The sequence below is a fragment of the Mauremys mutica genome, chromosome 10 (assembly GCF_020497125.1).
Source record: "Mauremys mutica isolate MM-2020 ecotype Southern chromosome 10, ASM2049712v1, whole genome shotgun sequence".
Lineage (NCBI taxonomy): Eukaryota > Metazoa > Chordata > Testudines > Geoemydidae > Mauremys > Mauremys mutica.
The window spans coordinates 20,131,148-20,153,762 of NC_059081.1; the positions used below are offsets into that span (position 1 = coordinate 20,131,148).

Below are 22,615 nucleotides of genomic sequence, written 5' to 3' on the forward strand. Positions count from 1 at the left end.
TAGTAGTTGTTGTTGAGTATCTGAGGGCAGAATTCCTTAGTTGCTTAGTTTTGAAAGAAGAAATACATAACCTTTTAACTGCTTGCCTGCCTATATTGTTGACCACTAATTCTTTAACAAATGTCTTTGCAGGAATGCATTTCCTAGATTGTCTCTGTTCCAAATATAGAGAACAGCTTCAAGTGCAGTTATGCCGTGTACTTGCAAAGAAAGGATTTCAAAGAATTTTAATAAAGACACAAGTATCAGAGGGGTAGCCATGTTAGTCTGGTTCTGTAGAAGCAGCAAAGAATCCTGTGGCACCTTATAGACTAACAGACGTTTTGCAGCATGAGCTTTCGTGGGTGAATACCCACTTCTTCGGATGCAAGTGCTTGATTCCGAAGAAGTGGGTATTCACCCACGAAAGCTCATGCTGCAAAACGTCTGTTAGTCTATAAGGTGCCACAGGATTCTTTGCTGCTAATAAAGACACATTCTAGCTATAAAATCTAGCTATACATTTCTAATACACCCATCAGTAACAACTAAGTTATAGTTTCCCCATTTCTTTAAGAACTCTACAGATGATTATTTTGGATAAAACTTTGTTATGCATGTGAGTCTCATTAGCATCTCCAACAATTATCCATTATTAGCAAAACTGCTCTGGTATTAAGAGTCTGCGCCCCACCTTATTCATCTCATTAGCTCATGCTATCACAGGATTAATATAGCACCTTACAATAAAGACAAAGCAATGCACAAGAAACCAAAGTTGCGGAGTAATGACATAAGAGCAAGGTACCCTCTAAAGATATAACTGAGAATGAGTTATAATCTACCCTTTATAGTTAAAACTTGGTCTTTTATGTTATGTGCTTTTTTCAAAGATTCAAATGCAGACTGTGAATGTTAAAGCCGATTAATGAACTATTAAGAGGCTGTGCAAGAGTGTTCTTTCAAATAGCAATCAATAGAACCTGCTCTTGTTCATTCTATATATTGTTTCTATGTTCTCAGAGATATTTATTTGATTAATTGATCATTACTGCCATGCTAGATAATATGCACTTACTAAGAAATAGCTGAAGTCTCAGTTTTTAAGACAGTAACAAATTATTAGCCATAACAGAAACTGCACTAAACCAATGGCATGATAAACAGGTTTTTTCCCTTTAATGTTCCCCTCCTACCTCAGCAGAGTATCTGCTTTGTGCATTGCATTCATCTGACACAGTGAATTCAAAGATCTGCGGTTCTTCCAGATCGACTTTCCAGATAAGAAGGCCAGCAGGAGACAGCGTGGCATCCTGTGGCCCAGCCTCTAAGATGAATAGCACAGCCGACCCTTCAGGATCCACTGCTATTAACTGGTAAACAAAATTCTCACCAATAAATGTCAGCAGCTGGCTGGAAGGGACTTGGAACACAGGAGGTAGATTGTCTAAAAAGCAGAAACGCGACAATGATTATGTACATTCAGACTTCTGCAATTTAAACATTCACAGGGCAGATTTTTTGGTAAATAGACTAAAGTGAGCTAAAGCTGATGATAACGGTAATGTAGATGTCAGAGATAACAAACTGCTGTACTCCATGAGAAAGCACAACCTCCTCCATCCTAATTGGCTCATCACTCATATGGAATCTTCATCATTTTTGTGGTTCATCAGACATATGGGAGCAGTCCCAATATGGCATTAAACCTTTCCATTGCTCCCGTTTCCCCGTCTCTTACGTGAAGTGGTAACTGTAATTCTAATAGGTAATTCTGAAAGTAACAAACTTCAGCCAGCTGTTCCTGTATTAATGGCTCACACAGCTCTATTCATGATGTGATCCCCCAGTTTCTAACGATTCACTGGACGGGACTTATCACAATGGGGCCCAAATCTTGGCTGGAACATCCATGTGCTGCTAATAACAGCAGTTGTATATTTGGTAATATATATAATGAAGTCTTAGGAATATGAGAGCTCCCTGAAGCAATCAGCCATACATTGATACCAATAAGTACGATTTGTGTGTGTTATAAAGTATGTGGATTAGTGAGGTTGTTGAGCTTTAGTGACAATTGGATTGAAGCTCAGCACTATAGCATAGTCTGGGAGTACAAATTAGTAAAATCTCATTCTGTGGGCAAGTTAGGTTTTTTGTTACCCCAAGAAAAAAAAAAAAATTAAAAGGGGCCGGAATGCTGCCCTTTGAAAAGTGCCACCCCAAGCACATGCTTGAGACGCTGGAGCCTAGAGCCAGCCCTGAGCGATATAAAGGAAAGGGAGGTGTCATTTGATTCGTAAAAATGGTGTCATCCTCTGTGGCATGGTGAGGAGGGGGACTCATTACCCCCCTGGCTTCCAGCTGTAGATCTTCCAGTTCGTGGAAATTTTAATAATACAGTGTCATTGGAAATGGGTTGAGTTGAGTATCATTTGGAAGCCCTTTCTCCAATGAACATAATGGCAAATATGAGTAATCTAGATTATGTAGATATATATATTCAAGACAAAGTTTAAAAATCAATATTTATTAATTTATATTTTAACACAGAGATGCATTGCTTACATTAAAAAATACATTGATCTTTGATAATCCTAGGGAAGTTAGCCTTGACATGCAGGACTGAAAACATTTATTCATCAAAGTTATTATCAGTGTTATCTGAGTTTAGGGCATCATAGCTAGACACATCATGCTGATCCTCCTCTCAGCCAGATGCACACATCTTTGTCTGGAAAAGCGGCAGCGGCTTCATTATGCCATGCGACAATGAAATTCTTTGAGTAATTCTTCCATGCTGGAACATTTTTCCTGCAACGTGTGAAGTTAACTCAACCTTCCTGTGAGTATGAGACCATAGTTTCTTCAATGTGACACTGGATATGTTTTAGGAGCAAATGATTTTGTGCTGGACAGGTGAAATACTATGGAGTCTCTTCTTTCTGGTAATATTTTTAATTGATTCCTTTGCATGCATATCAAACACGAAGTGGGACTATTTCATAGGTCCAATATTTTCTCTGTAGCATCCTAATGAAGTGTTCAGCCAAATCTCAGCAGGTGTTAACAGCTTCTGGTTTGTTGAGAGCTTGTATTCAGCCATACCATCCATGCTGAAAGGCCTCTGCTGCCATAAAGTACCTGTCATGTTGTCAGTCAGTGCTAGCTTAGGAAGATCATGTGAGATGTATATTAGTTTGCTTTTTGTCTGCTATATGCATTGTTCCATCATATTTAAACATCGATCTTGCAACCACCGAAAACTCACACTCTCCCAAAGTCTCATGTAGATCAACATCATGCTGAGATCTGGACATGAAAAGCAAACAATGACCTGTCTGTGGTTAGTTCTGTAATAGTCCCTGACACCTTCAGTCTGACTTTCTTCTTTGCACTAGAGCCCAGTTTAAGTATGTTCTTCTTGATTGGTGCCCATAGATTGATGGAGTCTTGGATAATTATTTGGAGGCTTTGTTCATTCATTACCCAAGATATCAATTCATCTGACATATTTAGCTATCTCATCACAGAAGACTGCTTTTATCATATTAATAAGCTCTGTTCTGTCATATGCGAATGTGTTGCCAGTGTGAGTAATCTCATTTTGTAGCTTTAAAATTGCCCTTTTTTGGCATTAAACAGCACCTAAAATGCTGCTTGGTTAATTCTGAGAAAGTTATCCAGCCACAGTTAATGTTTCATTCAAAATTTGACGGAGTTCTGGGGTTGTCCCACTAAGAGTGACAGCTTCATACAGTTTCTAAATCTGTCTCACATGTTGAAACTGTGCATAATGGGTGCCTTCAGGCTTCCATCTTACCGCAGAAGATGTAGGTGTCTTCTCAAAATGCACACCATGGGACCTAGTATGAAGTGAGTTTTGCCCACAGCTGACACTTGTCCCATTGTCTTCAATTTTTTCCTGATGCTTGATGTTTTCCTCTCCAATCTTGCCAGATTCAGTTTATGGGTATACTTCTTATAGCATGTAAAGTGCCACTGAGAGTTGTGTATAACCAGGTCCTCTGTGGTCATATTCTCCAAAGATTCAGTTACTAGTCAGTACGCTTCATCTCCCCATTGATATCTAAAAACAATCAAGACCAAACTAAAAACAAAAATTCTGTGATAAATTACTTTGGGATTGTAACTAATTAAGTTGTGTAGGGTATGTCATGTAACTATTTGCATACCATTTGTGGATGGATTCCAGAAATTTCTGGCTGGTTGCTGATGTCTTAACCAGTGCCTCATAGTTCTTTTGGCATAATAAACAAAGCTGATAATCATTACCAGTGAACCATTTCTCTTTTGCTGGTGATGGCAAATCAGTTTGAAACACTCCTTCCATATATAAGCAGCAAAGAATCCTGTGGCACCTTATAGACTAACAGACGTTTTGCAGCATGAGCTTTCGTGGGTGAATACCCACTTCTTCAGATGCAAGTGAAGAAGTGGGTATTCACCCACGAAAGCTCATGCTGCAAAACGTCTGTTAGTCTATAAGGTGCCACAGGATTCTTTGCTGCTTTTACAGATCCAGACTAACACGGCTATCCCTCTGATACTTCCATATATAGTAACCTGTAACATTAAAAAATGATCAGGTATCATGTTCTGAGCATTAATTGATAACACACTTGTTGATAAAGGCTCACAGTTTAACTTTGTGAGGGCTGCATTTTGACATGACTGTGTTAAAAGCCAATTTTTAATTATATTTTACACATTTTCTTGAATATATAGCTACATAATTGTTCTGTGTTTGTCATGTTTCATACCATCTTGGGAGAAAGGGCTTTAAATGATACCCAACTTGATCTGTGTCTGATGACACTGTATTATCAATATTTTCATCAACCATAGGAATTATACACACTGCTAGACTGAGAATGTAGAAATCAGAAAATGACAACACATTTTTATTACTTGTGAAAACATGCAGGATATGATATTACAGCAAGTGGTTTAAAGTAACAAATTCAGAAAGCAACACTGGAAGCTCTTGTATGCCTGATGCTGTGATTTGCAAATGCAAACCTTTTTCAAGGGACGAGTGAAGATTGCCCAGTGGTTGGATCTACCTCATAAGGAGCGCGAAGGAAATCAATTGAAACAAATCCTCTTTAGCTAGAAGAGCAGGGGCGGCTCCAGGTCCCAGCACGCCAAGCGTGCTGTGGGGGGCGCTCTGCCGGTCGCCAGGAGGGCGGCAGGCAGGGTGCCTTCGGCGGCATGCCTCCGGAGGGTCCGCTGGTCCTGCGGCTTCGGTGGACCTCCCGCAGTCGTGCCTGCGGAGGGTCCACTTGTCCCGCAGCTCCACCGAAGCCGCGGGACCAGCGGACCCTCCGCAGGCACGCCTGTGGGAGGTCCACCGGAGCCACGGGACCGGCGAGCAGCAGAGCACCCCCCGCGGCATGACGCCGTGCTTGGGGCGGCGAAATGTCTAGAGCTGCCCCTGTAGAAGAGGCAAGATCAGTTACAACAAAATGAATGCAATAGCATTTCAGAGTTCTGGAGGGTACTGTCCCTTCACTTCATCAATCAAATATCACCTTGATTTATGAGGTTTAATTATTTTCAGGGATTTTTAATATTTTTGTCTATTTTAAGAAAAACTGCATATTGAAGTATACAATAGATCTCCATGTCTACATGCCTTGTATACATCTGCAAATGTGTGATTAAAGAGGATTTCTTTGTATACCAGTGATTGTATTTGAATTTGAGACTTGTTTGTTTCCAGTGATGTATTATAGGCATTGAAGACAAGAAAAATTATAACAACATACAAATATATGCACATACTTACAGCATATATAATTCATATTTTAAATTTAAGTAATCTATTCCCAAATTGATGAATGGCAAATTAATTGGACAGGCAACTTTGAGAAAAAGTATTGTCAATTAAACAACCAGTGCATTGAACCGTTTCTGATACCATTAACTTGTGACTTCAGTACTACCTTGAGTAGTTCCATGGATTTCAATGGGAATCTTGAGGAATAAGGTGCTTATCAGCATGAGTAAAGGTATCTCAGTTTGGTCTCATAGACATTATTATTGTACTTCAGTAGTGACTAGATGCCTTAAAATTAATGCCCCTTGAAGCTAGACACTGTACAAACACAAAACAAGAGACAGATCCTACCCCCAAGAGCTTACAATTGAAATAGATAAGACAAAGGGTGTGAGAAAGGAATTATTATCCCAACTTTAAAAATTGTAAACTGAGGCATAGAGAAGTTAATTCACTTGCCTGAAGTAACAGAGCAAATCTGTAGCAAAACTGGGCATTTGACCTGACCTCCGGAGTCCTAGTTCAGTGTCTTAAACTCAAAATCATCCTCTCTCTCTTTTAAACACCAGTACAGTTTATATTTATTGATGTTTAGAAGAATCATGTCATAATGGAATTCATCCATAGGTATGTTTAGCTTTGAGTAACCCTCTCATATATGAAGATTAATTTCATTTCACAGTCTGGTATTTTAAATCTATATAATTTCTCTCATAACAACTGGATGCATCTTTGCAATAAATTTTGGGAAACAGCATGTGGAGCAGAATCAGCACTAGCCTTTTATTCTTGAGTATCAATTTTTCAGCCTTTGCTTTCCAAAGCATGTCTTACATTATGCAGTTATTTAAATAGCACAGCAAAGACAAGTGGAGAATCCTATCAAACCTAAGTTGCTTGTCCAGCAGACTGTCATGGCATAACTGTTGAAAGCTTCTATCAATTATTCATTTATCTTTTATGTCACAAACACTCAAAAAACCTAAGCCCATAAAGGTTATGCCAGAAGCAATCAATGGCATGCTCTATGGGTATGCAGTTGTGGATAAAAACAAAGGTGTTAATTGGATGGAGGGTTACAAAAGGAAGTAACAAAAACAGCACACAAAATGAGGTGTTTCTGAAACAGACTCTAAAGTGGAGTGTTTTTGATTTACATGGAGGGTTTCATTCCATCCAATGAGAAATATATGAATATAAAATATCACTCTATTTACTTTCTCAAAGTGTCTCAGCAATTTTGGACATAGGACTGAGTCCCAATCTTGGACCTCGGCACTATTGAAACTTGGGGTGGTAGAACCAAGATCTGTGTCCAGATTTCACAAGCACTCCTATCTTTACTAAAGCTTAAACCAAAATCCCAATTCCAATACTTTGGGGCATCAGAAATCCAAATCCAAATCTTATGCTATTCTATAGATGATCCCATCGCATTTACAGGTATCCCTTATCCATACTCTACATGATAACATATAGTATGATTTCTTTGTTTCTGTCTCTCCCCCACCAATATTCTTGTTCAGGTGGACCTTAATAGTCATTATCCTCATGGGCCCCTTGCATGACAAAACGACCAAGTTTACAGAAGACCAACACAGAACCAAATGCTAGGTATACATGTAATTGCTCTCCACAACAGTGCATGTATCTATTGCAACAACAGTTCAATAATAATGCTATGCACGCACATGTGTGAACATGAACATACATCCATGACAATCATTGCTGTTAGGAGCACGAATAATCTGCACAAAGGGTTACACCAAGGGGTAATGGCCATATTACGTTTTTTGGTACATACACACAAATGTAGACCCCAGGCCTTAATCTTTAGGAGTTGTCTCAGAAGGCTTCACCATGACTTCTGTCATGAAGGCCTCAGAGGGGCACCTGTAGGTTTTGTGGAGAGGCATAAGGGTGAATGATTTCTCCCCTTTGCTCTACCTGCCGGTTGTTGGATTTCTCCTAGACATCTTTGTGCGACACCTACAAGAATGTAGCCCATAGCCCATTTTAAAACCTCAAAATAATCTGCTTCCATTGGTGTTTCAAATACATTGTTTTCCTCGAGTGGTTTATCTTTAAAGCCTGTACTCTTGAGAGGAGCATGGATGTCTTTGGGACCAGCAGCCCCCTTGGCTAACAGTTTTCAGTATTGCAGAAATGATAAATCTCAAGTGTGTGCTGTGTGGATAGTTCCTAAACTCCTGTTTTAGGTGGGTTTTTTTTTTGTTTTTTTTTTTTTTAGTTCTTTGACGTTTTGCCAGGTTTCAACCTAAAACCAGAAGCTTGCATATAAGTGTAGCACACACACACACACACACACACACACACAGACACAATCACAATCCTGTATTCTTTGTGCATCCAAAACACCCACTGAGGCAATGAACACAGATTGCAGAATCAGGCCCCAGTTTAAAACTTAATGAATGTAATACTGCATTCTTACCAAAATGCCAGTAAATCTTAGAAAAATCTGTCTTACTTTCATTAATAGACCACGTGAATTTAGAAATGTCAGGTTCACAGAGAAGACATGGACTGGTAGGGCTTGAATCTCCTTCACTGTAGCATAGTCCATCTATGTTACAAGTCTCTTCCTGCCAAATAAATTAAAAAGAAAAAGACCAGAAAAATGACAGAAATTAGCAGTTAGTAATTGCTTGAGATAAGCATGAGCTACTGTTTCTCTCGGAATAGAGAAAAAGAACAATTTAAATGCTAGCACTCTGTCCTCCAGGGAGAATACAAGTGCATCTTTACACTCCTGAAGCATCATAGAGTTTTCCAGTTTCAGTGCATGATCCTAGTGTCTGTGTCTGTCTTATCTTAGGCAACTTGTAATGTCACAGTCATGGTCAAATTTGATAGAACTCAGCTTTTTTCCTAGAAATGTGTATGTACTGTATGTGATTATTACCACCAGCTGTGGCATGCTAATATGATGATTATCTGGTGACACTCAAAAATAAGCTCCATAAGAACACTTGCTAAAAATTTTGATGTTCTGGAATTTTACTCCTTTTAAAAAAAAAATTAAGTGCTTCTGTCCATTCTTTTTGAAATAATAATAATAAAATTCAATGGCAATAACAACCCAGTACAGAATGAAATAAAAATGTAGTAAGGAAACATTTTATTTTTTAGGTTTCCATGACATTATTTTAACCAACAGTAACATTTTCAAATACACCAAAGTCCCAGTGAATATCATTAATTTTAGTCAATTGGATGTGGACTTTATCTCTCTATAGGGCATATGTTGAATTTCCATAGTGACAGCCTACTCTGGTTATAGGATACATTTCTAACAAAACCTTTTGGAGTGTATCTCCTTCAATGTCTCCTGATGAAGCTGTTCCACTAAATAATTAGTCATTGAAGTAGGGATTGGAACCTGACTCTCCCACATCCCAGGTAAGTGCGCTAATCATTGGGCTATAGAATCAGTCTCACTCTTTCTTTGACCCAGTGAGCATTGATTATTTCATGCAATGTGTAGCAGCTTTAATAATAAAAGTTGAGGAAGCCCCACCCCACAATATCCCAGTAGTGAAGGAACTCACCTGGGAGACCCAGTGTCAGAGACTGGGACCTGGGCAGTCATGGCCAGTGGTTGGAGCAGGAATCAGGCCCAGTGTTTGAAGCAGGAGTTGGTGACCAGGAATAGAAGCTCAGCATCAGAACCAGAGTCAAAGGCCAGATACCAGAGCCAAGGGTCAGAGCTGAAGTCAGGATCAGAGTTGAGGGTCAGAACTGGAGCCAGACATCAGATGCCAGAGCTGAGGATCAGACCCGAAGTCAGGAATCAGAGTTATGTTACCAGGCGTAAGGCAAGGTTGCGTTCATGGCAGAAGGAGGGCAGGGAACGAAGAGGCGCTATCACACCTTTGACGAATGCTTTGAGCAACCACCAGGCTGCTGCTGCTGGGTTTAAGAACTGGTCAGCTGACTCTTCCCACCAATCAAGTGGAGTAGCCAATCAAGCATCCTATATAGGCCAGCTGCCCTCATTAGGTTGCCCAGAGACTGGCTCTGCTGCAGGCACTGAATCCTGACAGTACCTCCCCATCAAGACCCGCCTTCTCAGGGCTCAGTTTTTCAGGGTATTACTGACGGGGTTCCAACAGTAGGCCTAGGACATGGATGTTCTCTACTGGTTCTCGAGACCTCATGTCCGGACTGTAGCATTCCCCGTCCACCAGGTACTGGAGTCTTCTACTAACTCATTGAGAGTTAAGGTGTTTTGGTGGATCAAGTACTCTTGTCCATGAACTGTTATGGGTGGCAGTGGTGGGTTGGCGCAGTTTGGGTGCAGGTTCTCGGTGAAGGGCTTTGAAAGTGAGATTTGAAAGATAGGGTATATTTACAAGGATCTGGCTGGCTGTAACTTTAAAGCCACTGAGTTTACTCATTATGTAATCCTGAAAGAGTCCAGGTTTTGATAGTTTGGCAGATGTATGGCTCGATTTAAGATTCTGGGCAGAGCGCCACACCTTGTCTCCTATGCCCAGATTGGGGGAGTCTGATGGTCTTGGTCCTCACGGTATTTACAGGCTTCTTTGGCAGACTACAGGTGTTCCCCTGATCTGCTGGTGCACTTGTGTGGATGGGAGGCTAAATCTTGCAGTGGTTGGTACTGGGTAACTTACGGGTATGTCTGTGCAGAACTAGGGGTGAAAGCCATAGTTTGAAAAGAATGGGCTATGTTGGGTTAAGGCATGGAATGTATTGTTATATGCGAATTCCTCACAGCACAGCCGAGGAAGCCAGTTGTTCTTGTGATAACTCAGAAAACAGTGAAGACACTGTGCCAAGATTTGATTGACTCTCTCTCTTTGTTAGTCTGCGGGTGATAGGCAGATGATGTGAGGAATTCAATGCCAGGGAGTCTGAGAAATTCCTGCCATAATCAGGAGATGACCTGGGGTCCCAAGTCTGATATAATGCCTGTCGGTAAACTTTGGTAGCAGACGACATTTTCCAGGAGAAACCAAGCTGTCTCCTGTGTGGTAGAAACAGTACAGCATAGGATGAAGTAGGCCATCTTTGTTAGAAGGTCGATGTCAACCAGAATTACTGAATGTCCTAGGAGGATGGCAGTTAATGAAGTCTGTTGATATAGTAGTGGCCACCAGAAGCTTCTTGAGACCAGATGCCAGGTCTTGAATTGACCAAAATGGTCCATAAGTGGCAAATGGAGGCATCGTTTCAATATCTGAAGCCTAGTTATTCCCTCTGGAATGTAAGTGCAACCCTTGTGACTGAGGAGGCCATTCTAAAATAGGAACTTGAAGTTGGGTTGGTACCTGCAGTGTTCAGTGTCTGGTGGATCTGGGTTATGAAGGAGTCATCAGGGAGTGGATGGAGGATGTCAGACTGCTGTTGATCATCTGATTGACAAAGTTGGACACCTTGAGCATGGTGGTAGAGGGCTCTTCACCAGTTTAAGATATTTGTCTTTGTGGGATAGGGCATCTGCTTTTCCATTTCTCATCCCTGGGTGATAGTTTACCACAAAGTCAGAGAGAGTGAAGAAGAGGGACCAGCAAATCTGGTATTGGTTAAGGTGTCTAGCAGTCCAGAGGTAGTCCAGATTCTAGTAGTCCATCAGAACTTGGACTGGGAATCAGTATCCTTCTTGGAGGTGGCACAGCTCCTCGAAAGCTACATTTATAGCTAGTAGCTCCTTGTCCCGAATATAATTTTTTCCAATAGGGTTAGCTTCTGAGAATAAAAGGCACAAAGATGGAGTTGGTTGTGGGCCTGCGTGTTGAAACAATATGGCACCTATGGCAAAAATCGAGACATTAGACTCAGTTGTAAAAGTCTTGGTGGGTGAATCAGAATGGATGCTGAGGTGAATGCCCTCTTCAATTAATCAAAGGCTGACTAATCCTCTATGGACCAGGCAACCCAGCCCCCCTTTTGTATGCATGCCGTTATGGGTGTAACCATGCTAGTGAATCCTTTTACAAATTGCCTACAGAAATTGGCAAACCTGAAGAATTATTGCACCCCATGTACATCCTGGGGTATGATTCAGTTGGATATTATTGCCACCTTGTGCAGGTCCATGGTAAGTCCCTCAGGCGAGATGATATAGCCCAAGAATTCCACTATGGCTTTATCAAACTTGTGGTGGTTTCGGCAGTGTGTCTCCAAGAAAGTTCACATGTGATGATTGTGGGTGGCCTGACTTTAAGAGAAAATTAGGATGTCATCCATGTAAATAATAACAAATTGATCCAAGATGTCCCTAAAGATGGTATTCATGAAATGCTGGAAGGTTGCCAGGCAGTTGCACAACCCAAACTGCATGATCAACTACTCAAAGTGATCACACCTGGTAAAGGAGGTGGTCTTCCATTCGTTTCCTTCCCAGATCTTCACCAAGTTATAAGCTCTGCAGAGATGCAACTTTGTGAAGTCCTGATGGAGCAAAGTCTTTCAACAGCTCATTAATGAATGGTAGAGGGTAGTTTTTAGATTGTAATCTTGTTCAGCGATGAGTAGTTCACACCAGGCTGGAGAGAGCTTTCTTCACCACAAAGAAGATTACGGCCATTACTGGGGAGGTGGAGGGGTGAATGGTTTTTGCAGGTTCTTCCTCATAATAGCTGGGAGGGGGAGAGCTGTGCTTCAGTTTTGGAGAGGGAGTAAATACACCCAAAGAGAAACTCTGCTTCCAGATGGAGATTGCTGGGGCAGTTATAGCTGCAATGCGGCGGTTGGGTGTCAGTTTTCTTGTTGTGAAACATGCTGATAGGGTGTTGATATATAACAGGAAACCCCAGAGCCATTGGGGAGGTGGTGGAGGGTACCGGGGTCACCTTTGGATTTTCTCTTCACATCTCTGAATTCTGTGGAGGATCAAGTAAGCTGCAAAAGAGTTGCTGGTTCCAGGTTGGCACAATAAAAACAGGATTGTTGGAAAAATGGGGAGTCAGAGCATACCGTGCCTGACCACCAGGGGATGGATAGGTCATGGGCACTGAGCTAGTGGGGAGTCCAAGGACAACAGATGGATGCAGTGCACAAGTTAGTCCAAACTGGAGAATTTCTTAGTGTCTTCAAAGGGTAGTTTCCTCTAAGGGAGCCATGTGGTGGGTGATGGGTACTGATGAAAGGAGTAATGTGTGTATGGACTCCACTAATTCGGAGTCCTTGCATTTGGTGGGAATCTTATGTGCTTGGACAAACTCCAGATCCATTAAATTGTCTGAGGCACCCGAGTCCACCAGTGCCTCTAAGCTAGGGTCAGGCATCTCTGGGTGCCAGAGCCAGAGAGGGAGTTGGAGTTGCATTGGACTCTGATTGGCCATCACCAGGGTACTGAAGGACAAATGTTGCTGTGGACTACTGGGAAGGGGAGCTGGTGGGACTGGTGAGAGCTGGGAGGACCATCCTCTTCCTTGGTTTTATTTAGTCAGGCAGTTGTCAATCTTGATGCACAGACTGACTAGGCATCCAGGCCAGATGGGAATTCCACCCATGTCAGTTCATCTTTAATATAATTGTTTAGGCTGAGTTGGAAATGAAAACTCTGTGTGACTTCATTCCATTTGGTGTCTAGTATCAAGTATCGGAACTCTGCTGCATATTTAGCAATATTTGGTTTCCCTACCGCAACACCTGAATTGTGGCTTCGACCATATGCTTGCGACTTGGGTCATCAAAGATCATCATCATAGCTTGAACAAAGTGCTTGAATTGTCCCAAACCAGTCTCTGGTGAGTAGGATGATAATCCTACTTGGGCTTGATCAGAGCGGTCTGACTGCAGGCATAGCAGAAATAGGAGCCAACACTGATTTAGGAACCCACAAAATTTGTCCTGATCACCACAGAACTTCTCAGGCAGAGGGAGCTTGGCCTTATGGGGAGCAAGGATCAGACCTGAAGGCGGAATGGCTTGAGCTTGCATTACCTCATTCTGTGCCTGCAGGGTGGCAACCTGGGTCTGCAAGGTGTGTAGGGTTCATACTATCTCCATCAAAGAGATATTGGCCATTGTAGGATCCATACTCACCATATCAGCTCTAGTTTCCTTATTGTTGGTGGTTTCTGGACTGCTCAAACTGTCAGAGACATAGACATGCCTAGTAGTTGGAGCATGAATCAGGCCCAGTGGTTGGAGAAGGAGTTGGTAGCCAGGAATTGGAGCTGAGGGTCAGAATCTGAGTCAGAGGCCAGATACCAGAGTCAAGGATCAGAGTCAGGAATCAGAGCTGAGTGGCATAGCCAGGTTACCTGGAGCAAGGCAAGGCCAGGGCAGGGAACCAGCAGGCTCAGGAGCTATAACAGCCATGGATGAATGCTTTGAGGGGCTACTGAAATGCTGCTGCTGCTGCAGGGCTTAAGAGCTGCTTTACTGACTCTTTGAATCAATCAGACAGTGTAGCCAATCAGGCAGCCTACTACAGGCCAGCTGCGCTCGTTAGATAGCCCTGAAACTGGCTTTACTGCAGGCCCTGATTTCTGATCCTTGAATTCCTCCTCCTCCTTTTTTTGTGAGAAAAGATTGACCTGGCTTATACTCCTAACTCCAGGAGATGGTTGGATCCTGAGTTGTGGAAGGTACTTCCATCCCACCTAGAGTTAGGCACCTAACTCCCTTTGAGGGGAAGGGTATTGGCCACACCCCTCTCCTCATCACGGCCTTCTGGCTAGCCTTTTATGGCTTCCCACTCTAGGTGTTTGCTTCTAACTCTCCCCATGCATTGTATAGGGAGCCTGGAACCCTAACTCGGGACTGAGAATTCACTAGGCCGTAAAGTGCCTAAAAGTTAGCCATTGTACTGCTTAGCATTGGAATGCCTAAAACCCCTTTTTGAATCTAACCCTAAATTTCTGAGTTTTATATTCACTGAATCCAAACCACTAACTTTATTGTGGAGTTATTCCTGCAGCATACATTTCAAACTAGACTTTGTCTCTTTAGAGTTTAATCAATAATTTCACTTTTTGACCTCACTCAATTATTAGAGCCCGTCCTGCAGTCCTTATTCAGGTTAATCCCATTTTCTTTACTGAGTGTGTTACCAGCATAAGGTTCCAAATTCGGACCTAAGACCATATCCCACCTGACTCACATGGATAGTCACATAGAAGACAATGAGATTACTCTCAGATTGAGTCACATATTGAATCCTGTCTTTTCTAAGGATCTTTTTTTAGTTTCTCAGAATCCTTACAAAATATACTACACAATACATTACATTATAGTAACTAGTGAATACTGTATTAAAATAAAAGAACTGAAAGGACTTTCATGCAGTACCCTAAAAAAGAAAGACATGGTTCTTGGCCATTATAATTTGGAGGATAAGAAGACTTCATTACATTGTTGTTTTCAGACTTGGTTCTGGTGAAAAATGAGGGTACGTTTCTGATGTGATAATGTGGTGATGAATGGGCTCCATAGAAGAGGAACACAAAATGTGAAATGGCCTTGTATAAAATATTCACTCACTGAAACGCCTTTCCTGAAAGCAATTTAGGTGTTATAAAGAAATATTATAGCAGGGGTAATTAGAATGTGGTTTATGCATCTGATAGTCAAATTCAAATAGTCTCTTGGAGCATTTTACAGTAGAAATTATTATAATCTGGGAGAGGCATGGATCTTGAGGAAATGTACATACTTCAGAATTTGAAAAACACAAGAATGAGGGAAAAAACTTGAAGAAACAGTGACAAGGTGGGTGAAGTAATGTCTTTTACTGGACCAACTTCTGTTGGTGAGAGAGACAAGCTTTCCTGCTACACAGAGCTCTTCTTCAGGTCTGGGAAAGGTACTCAGAGGGTCACAGCTAAATACAAGATCAAACAGATAGTGTAGCAGAAGTAGCACATATTCTAAGGGACCATTCAAGGTGAAGTGGCTCATTAACACTCCTGTAGTCAGAGGACAAAGAGGGGCTAGTGGGTTACAGATTGTTGTAATAAGATATAAATACAGTATCTTTGTTAAGACCATGATTTTTAGTGCCTAGCAAAGTTATGAATTTAAGATCCCAGACTTGTCTTTTGAAAGTGTTGTGCAGTTTCCTTTGAGGATGAGCAATGATAGGTCAGATATAGAGTGATTGCTTTGTGAAAAGTGTTCAGCCACAGGTGTTATGGTATTTTTATCTTTTATCATTCTCCTGTGTGAGTTCACCAACAAGTATATGGGTGAAACCAGACAACCATTAGGCTTTCGAATGAACTCGCACAGGAAAGTGCGAAAAGACAAAAATTATTTATGCTAAACTATTCCTTCGATTTTGTATTTAGCTGTGACCCTCTGAGTACCTTTCTCAGACCTGCAGAAGAGCTCTGTGTAGCTGGAAAGCTTGTCTCTCTCACCAACAGAAGTTGGTCCAATACAATATATTACCTCACCCACCTTGTGTCTCTAATATTCTGGAACTGACACACCTACAACAACATTGCATATATTTAAGAAGTGGTATAATTTAGTTTCTGCTTTAATTCTTTTAATCAAAAATTGAAGTGATTTTGTTCTGGACTGGACCCTTTAATTATTCTGTGTTACTGACTTAAATTGAAGGGTAAGAATTGCCATTTTATTGTGGTAAGTGATATGGTGTTTCAAGAGCAATTTTCAGTGCAACTCTGAAGACAATATTCTCTGATTAATGTTAATGAGAACAAGGCAAAGGAAGTGAGAAGAGGATGCACCTGTGTGAAACTTATTTTATACAAAGGGAAGATTGATGCCTATATATATTTGTATATCAGAAATGAAAAGATGGATTAGGACAGTGAAATATTTTCACCAATTAGCCTCCAAAAAGATGTTTTGAAATTGTATTGAAAAGCAGTAAAATTATTCATCAGGATCCTCTGGAAAAGGAGAGAAGGTTTTTTGAAGGGGGTCATGCTAATAGGTAATTTAGTAGAGCACACAGGAGAACAAAAGGATAGACTGTTTTCTCACCGCTTCTGTGGAGTACTGGCAATTTAAAATGTAGCACTAGACTTTGATTACAGTTTTGAATGTCATACTTCTCCATATCTGCACCTACAGATATTTAATGCAAGCAAAGATGTTTTAAGTTATCTCAAGGGTGTCTCTATATGAGAAAAATGCATAGCACACATCCTGGTACACCTACTGCTGCGTGAGGGAATGGATATAGAGTTGTTATGACTTGTAGTTACAATATCCCCACAAGATTGAAGTGAGGACAGATAATAAACCTAACTCCCACTGAGAAATCAGAAATCTTCCTAGCAGAGATTCTTCCCAAGAGGAGGTTGGTTAGAAATCCTTTCAGCATGAGAGAGTTCTGTCTATCAGGGATGATCCCAGCACCTCTGGTTCTCCCTAGTTCTGTTCACTTGTATAAATATTTCCAGTTTACAGATATTGACAACCATGGGGTTTGGGAAATGTCATAATTAGAAAGATCCCTTGTAAAGTGCAGCGAATGTGATCCATCAACTATTTATATCACATAGAAACTGTTCAAATCACATAGCAGTGTGACCATTTTCAGAAAGAGGACAAAAATATTTACCATCCAGATGACCCATAAAACAGTTTTCCCTCTTCCAAGACCGTTAAAGCGCACATTACACAAAAGTGAGTCAGAGGGTTAAGAAAAAGATGAATGATTTGTATTAAACCTTTAAACTCTTTAAAATTACCTTTAACTTACAAAGTCCAGTTGGATGGAATTCACAGACCTGGCAGGCTCCATCGTACAGGGTCAGAACTTTGGAATTGCTGTACTGGAAGCCATCATTAGTAATCTACACGATACAAAAATCATCATTCTAAGTAATAATGTTCCATATGGACACTGTCTGCTCATTTCGAAGCACATAACCATTGCACCCTTGAACTGGATGCCTGCCAACAAGATAAATTAAACCGCTTGTGACTTACTTCCCTACAAGCTAACAAATTGCTTGATGTTGCAAACTGGAAACCATTATTAATAACCAAAAGATCTTTTGGCTCAGATAGGAAGTTTTGTGATAGCTGTTAGTTTGTCAAATAGCCATGCTTTGAAGTGTTACTTAATACATTTTCAGTAGACAAAACACTTGTATTTTTTCAACAGTACATCCTACCTTGGACTGTTTGCCACCCTTTCTCCATAATGAAAAGCAAATACCAAGAGCTGTTTGTGTGTGTGTGTGTGCGCGGGGATGGAGGGGTCACATTCCCGAGGCAATCATTTAGTGTATTAAAATTGTTTAAGTGGATTCATAGGATTTCCTCACCATCGCTTTACTCATAATCACTATTGTTCCTTTTCAGAGTCCATCTTTGGTTTTCTTGCATCATCGGTAGCATCACAGCACAGACTCTCGACACCCTGTAATTCTGCTCAGTAACAGCCAGCCATTTGTTCTCAGTAACAATGCAACCCATATTCAACCACCAGAGGTAGTAAAGCATTTAGAACTGCAGACTTTACTCTGAAATTGTGAGTAGCCCCTACCTCTCAAGCTGCCAAAGCCCAGATATCGGAGATAATGTGAGTGATGGACAAAATAAGGGACACAAAATAGTGATTAATGCAGGTAACTTGAAACATTGTCAGGTTCATGCCAGTGAACGACTGTTTCTGTAACCCAGATTTCATGATTCCTTATTTCTGATGTAAATATTTTTTGACAATAAAAACAGATTCATGTGGAACAAAGTTAGCTTTGGGACTAAAGCGAGAGAGATTTCTCAAAATGAGACACACTTGAGAGGTATAGGACATTAGCAAGAAAAAACATTCCAGAAAGTATCCAGTAAACACTGACTGAACTAGCAAAGCACATAGTACACTGGCAAGACAACAGGGAGGCCCTTCTTTATGAATAGCCTGGAGATATAAAATACCTTAATCAACTTTAAAAATGGAGTGGGTAAGGAGTTTGCTAAAACTGAAAGGCAGTTGACATGTACTTAATTCAGAGGCAGGATGCAAAAACATGTCTCCTATTCAGTAATATTTTGTGCTTTGCTAGGAGCCACTGGACCCAGAGCAAAAAAGTATTTTCATCAACTAATAAGATATTTCAGTTCACAGGAGGGGAGTGTTATTTATAATCCAGTCATGCAAAAAACATTGACTGAATATAAAGCAAAATAAATGAATGGAATAAATAATACAAAGGGCCTCAATTATCACAAGTTTAGAAGGAATAACAAAAGTTCCTATGGAACACGATAAAGTGAGTATTCCCACAGTATAGCCTGCAATTGTCCTCAGTTGACAATAAATTTTTCTCTGAACACACTCACTTCCACACAAACCAATATAACTAGAAAAATTATTGTAATCATGAGCTTTTATAATTTGAAATTCTGGAAAAGAAGAAAAAGCAACATTAAATTAAATTGAAATGAAAATGTATTGGTACAGTTTTAAAAAGAATTTAATTCCCTTCTGAACATCATATTCAGTAGAAGTGATATATATTGCACAAATTGGAAAAGAGCTTTAAAAAAGGAAGACTTTATTTTTTAATTCAATGGCAGAAAAAAGCTTTAATTTTTTTTTCTGTTATAAGACTGCATTTGTTTGCAGGCAAGATCTCCATTAAGAAAATATCATTCTTAATGCAGTTTTAACTTTAATTTCATTCCTTTGCCAGTACTCTCAAGGTGTGTGTTTTCTTAGCACTAGTACACTTGGTAATAAACGTCACTAATGGTAATGATTAGAACAGTGCAAACTCTTTATAAGAAACAATTACCAGGACTCATTTTTTTGTTTGTTAATTGTGCTCTGAACAAACTATAACTTTTCCAGATTGCTCAATATTTTTAATTTTTAACACATTATAACAACTTTCAGTCTGTGGGGTTTTGTGAACTGTTTGTTTCATTATTCATTGTTGTCATTTTGTAATTGGTCACTTAGTGATATTGGAGGGAATTTGCAAAAGTGCTTTATATTCATATTTTTAGATAATTGTTTCAACTTTTCACATAGCTCTAGCAATAGTAATAAATCAGAGCGAGAGCATGCTTTCCAAATCTGACAGTTCCCCACCAACCTCCTCCCACTTTCCCCCCAACCCACATCTAGGTGGATGGCCTCACTCATCATCATCATAATGGCAAATGCCAAAAAGACGTGGTGGACCTGACATCCTTGCAGATCGAGCGCCACCCAAAGGTAGCCATGTGGCCAACTGGTATTACCTTTATCAAGCACTATAAGGTGGATTTCATATCTGTAGAGGCTTCCTTTGGCAGGAAGGTGCTGCAAGTGGTGGCCCAGAAATAATATTGCCCTTTGAGCAAATCTTATAAATGGGGAGGGGTTCCATTTTTCTCCTTTCTGACCTTTTCTATAACCTTCAGTATGTTTATTCACTGCTAATTACTTCCCAGGCAACCAGGCCCTTTAGGTAGACAGGCTGGAGATTCAGTTTATGTCCATCACTGTCAATCTTATTGCACCACCGAAACTGGCAGCAATGTTAGCTTCACAAGCTATGTAGTCATTCCTTGGTACACCTGCTTTAGAGTTCATTGGTCTTCCATTCAAATGATATGTCCATACCAAGAAAGCCTCCAAAACTGAACTAGTGCTGATGGAGGCGATTGCTGCATTCTGCTTTGGATAGCCTCATTTCTGATCTTATGAAATGGCATAATTCACCTATAACTGAACAAATTATTCTAAACTGACTACCTGATGTTGCACCTGATATTGTCTAATCTACATTCAGCAGCATGTGCATGGGAAAATAAGCAAAACCTGAAACTTGAATAGGAGAAGAGATAAAATGAAAGAGCATGGAGAGGTAGAGCTGGTTGGAAAAACTTGAAGGAACAGTTTTAAGTTGGAAAGCACAGTTCCACTGAAAGCAAATTGCTCTGCTAAATTTCACAGAAATTTTGTTTGAGGGCAAAAAAAAAAAGTTCTGACAACATCCCATTTCAATATTTTTGGAGTGAAACAACCTAGTTTTTCCTTTTGAAATGACATTTGTTTATTTTTTTTGTTTTCTATTATATATTATAATATTAAATCAGCGTTGTTGAAATGGAACTCTTTTTTCAAATTTTCTTGGAGAATTTCAATAATTTTTACTTTTGTTCTGAATAGGAATGGAATGAAAACAAATTTCAAAATCCTCTGTGAAATGCAATATTCATTTTCTGCACAGCTCTGCTAAGGCTTTTAAAACTATAGTCTGGGTGCTTCCTTCACAATCCACCCAACAAACAACCATATGTATGCTGCTGGATACATTTGGCACATAAGGGTTAAATTTTGTATTCATCAGGTAGACACGAGCCAGCTGTTTCTAGGAGAATTGCCCTCAAAGGTTGGGTAGTGAAGAGTCCTCAGAGACAGACAGATTTTCTCGAACTGTAGTGCAAGAAGAGAAACATTCTATGCACACTTGGGAAGGAAAAAAGAAAGAAGCTGCACAAACCAACTATCAGTGTGTATGGAACCAGAAAACAAAATGAACCATAATACACAGTAAGCATAAGGTATAAAACTATCTACCTAATTAATCATCCTAGTGACAAGTACCCTTTATTCAGACAGAGCTACAAATTATACCCTCTCTAGGAAAAGCCTGCCACACAGGAGCCAGGAAGTTCAGTTCCTCCAAATCATTCTATCAGGGGGCAGTGTTTCCCCTCACAACCCACATAGCAAGCAGAGGGTGTAGCATCTCCTTAGATCTTGGGAAACCTGTACATACAAATACAGGAAATGCCATAGTGGATCAAAGTCCATCTAGTCCAGTATCCTGTGGACAATACCAGATGCTTCAGAGGAAGGTGTAAGAATCCTACAATAGGCAGATGTGGGGTACTCTTGCCCCCTACATAGGTCTCATCCTGATTTCCAATCGAGATTGGTTTAAGAAGCACAGGTTTATCTATCTATCTATCTATCTATCTATCTATCTATCTATCTATCTATCTATCTATCTATCTATCTATCTATCTATTTCATTATTAATAGAGGGCAGGAGTATAGATACAGAGACTAAGGGCCTTCCCATCCCTGGACTTCTCCCATTGACAAGGGCAGCATGGATTTTAGTGGGAATTTAGCGTGCAACTAGTATGTCCATATTACAAACAGAGAGTTACCAAAGCACCGTGTTTCAATGAAAGCAGTGATAATGGATTGCAGCTAGTTTGTTAAATGGTTGCTGTTGACATTCAAGATATAATAATGATTTTCAAAGCACATGTACAATTGCTCCTAGTCTCCCTGATTTTTCCAGCTTGTTTGTTTAGTTGTTTTTAATCTCAGATTTTCAACCTTGACAAAATAGCATTTTGTGGAAAAATACACAGCTAGAATGTGTGCGAGAGATGCACGTGTATTTTCCATACAATATAATAGTTAATACATTGTCCTATTGGAGGGGAGAGACTACCCCAGAGTAGAAGCAGCAGGTACAGGGTGACCAAGGTACTGATTTTCTGTAAATATTTAATGCTGATTAAAGTGAGGGACTGAAATTAGAGCAGAGCCAGGCACAGTGTGAGCAGGTGCTCTGAAAGCTTTCTCCTATGGCTCTGCCAGTGCACTTCAGTCCTCATCTGCTGCATCTTTGCTTGTTCAGTGCTAACCCTTGCACTCACCTCAGAAAAGACTGTCAATTATACCAGTCTGTACAGTGGTCTTGTGATGTACAGTAAAATATACAGTACAACAGGATGAGACAAGATTCCTTTTCACTTGTGACCTTATTAGGATTTTGAACCTGGGTCTCCAGAAGTGAAATACTAATGATTAACAATTGATTAGACTAGTGTATCAACCTTAGATGATTACCAGGAACAGTGATTGTAATTTGCCCCTTAACCTTGCCTTTAAAA

At 40.3% G+C, this 22,615-nt stretch overlaps 1 protein-coding gene across 1 annotated transcript in view; it reads right to left on the minus strand.

Moving 5' to 3' along the window:
- Window positions 1-22,615, minus strand: part of LOC123378771 (von Willebrand factor D and EGF domain-containing protein-like) — a 258,695-nt gene that overhangs the window by 93,509 nt on the left and 142,571 nt on the right. Inside the window, exons 15-17 of the mRNA XM_045032909.1 lie at window positions 17,449-17,553; window positions 8,274-8,388; window positions 1,176-1,426 (exon numbers count right to left, since the gene is read on the minus strand). Of these exons, the coding sequence (XP_044888844.1) occupies window positions 1,176-1,426; window positions 8,274-8,388; window positions 17,449-17,553 (471 nt within the window). The remainder of the gene's footprint in view (window positions 1-1,175; window positions 1,427-8,273; window positions 8,389-17,448; window positions 17,554-22,615) is intronic.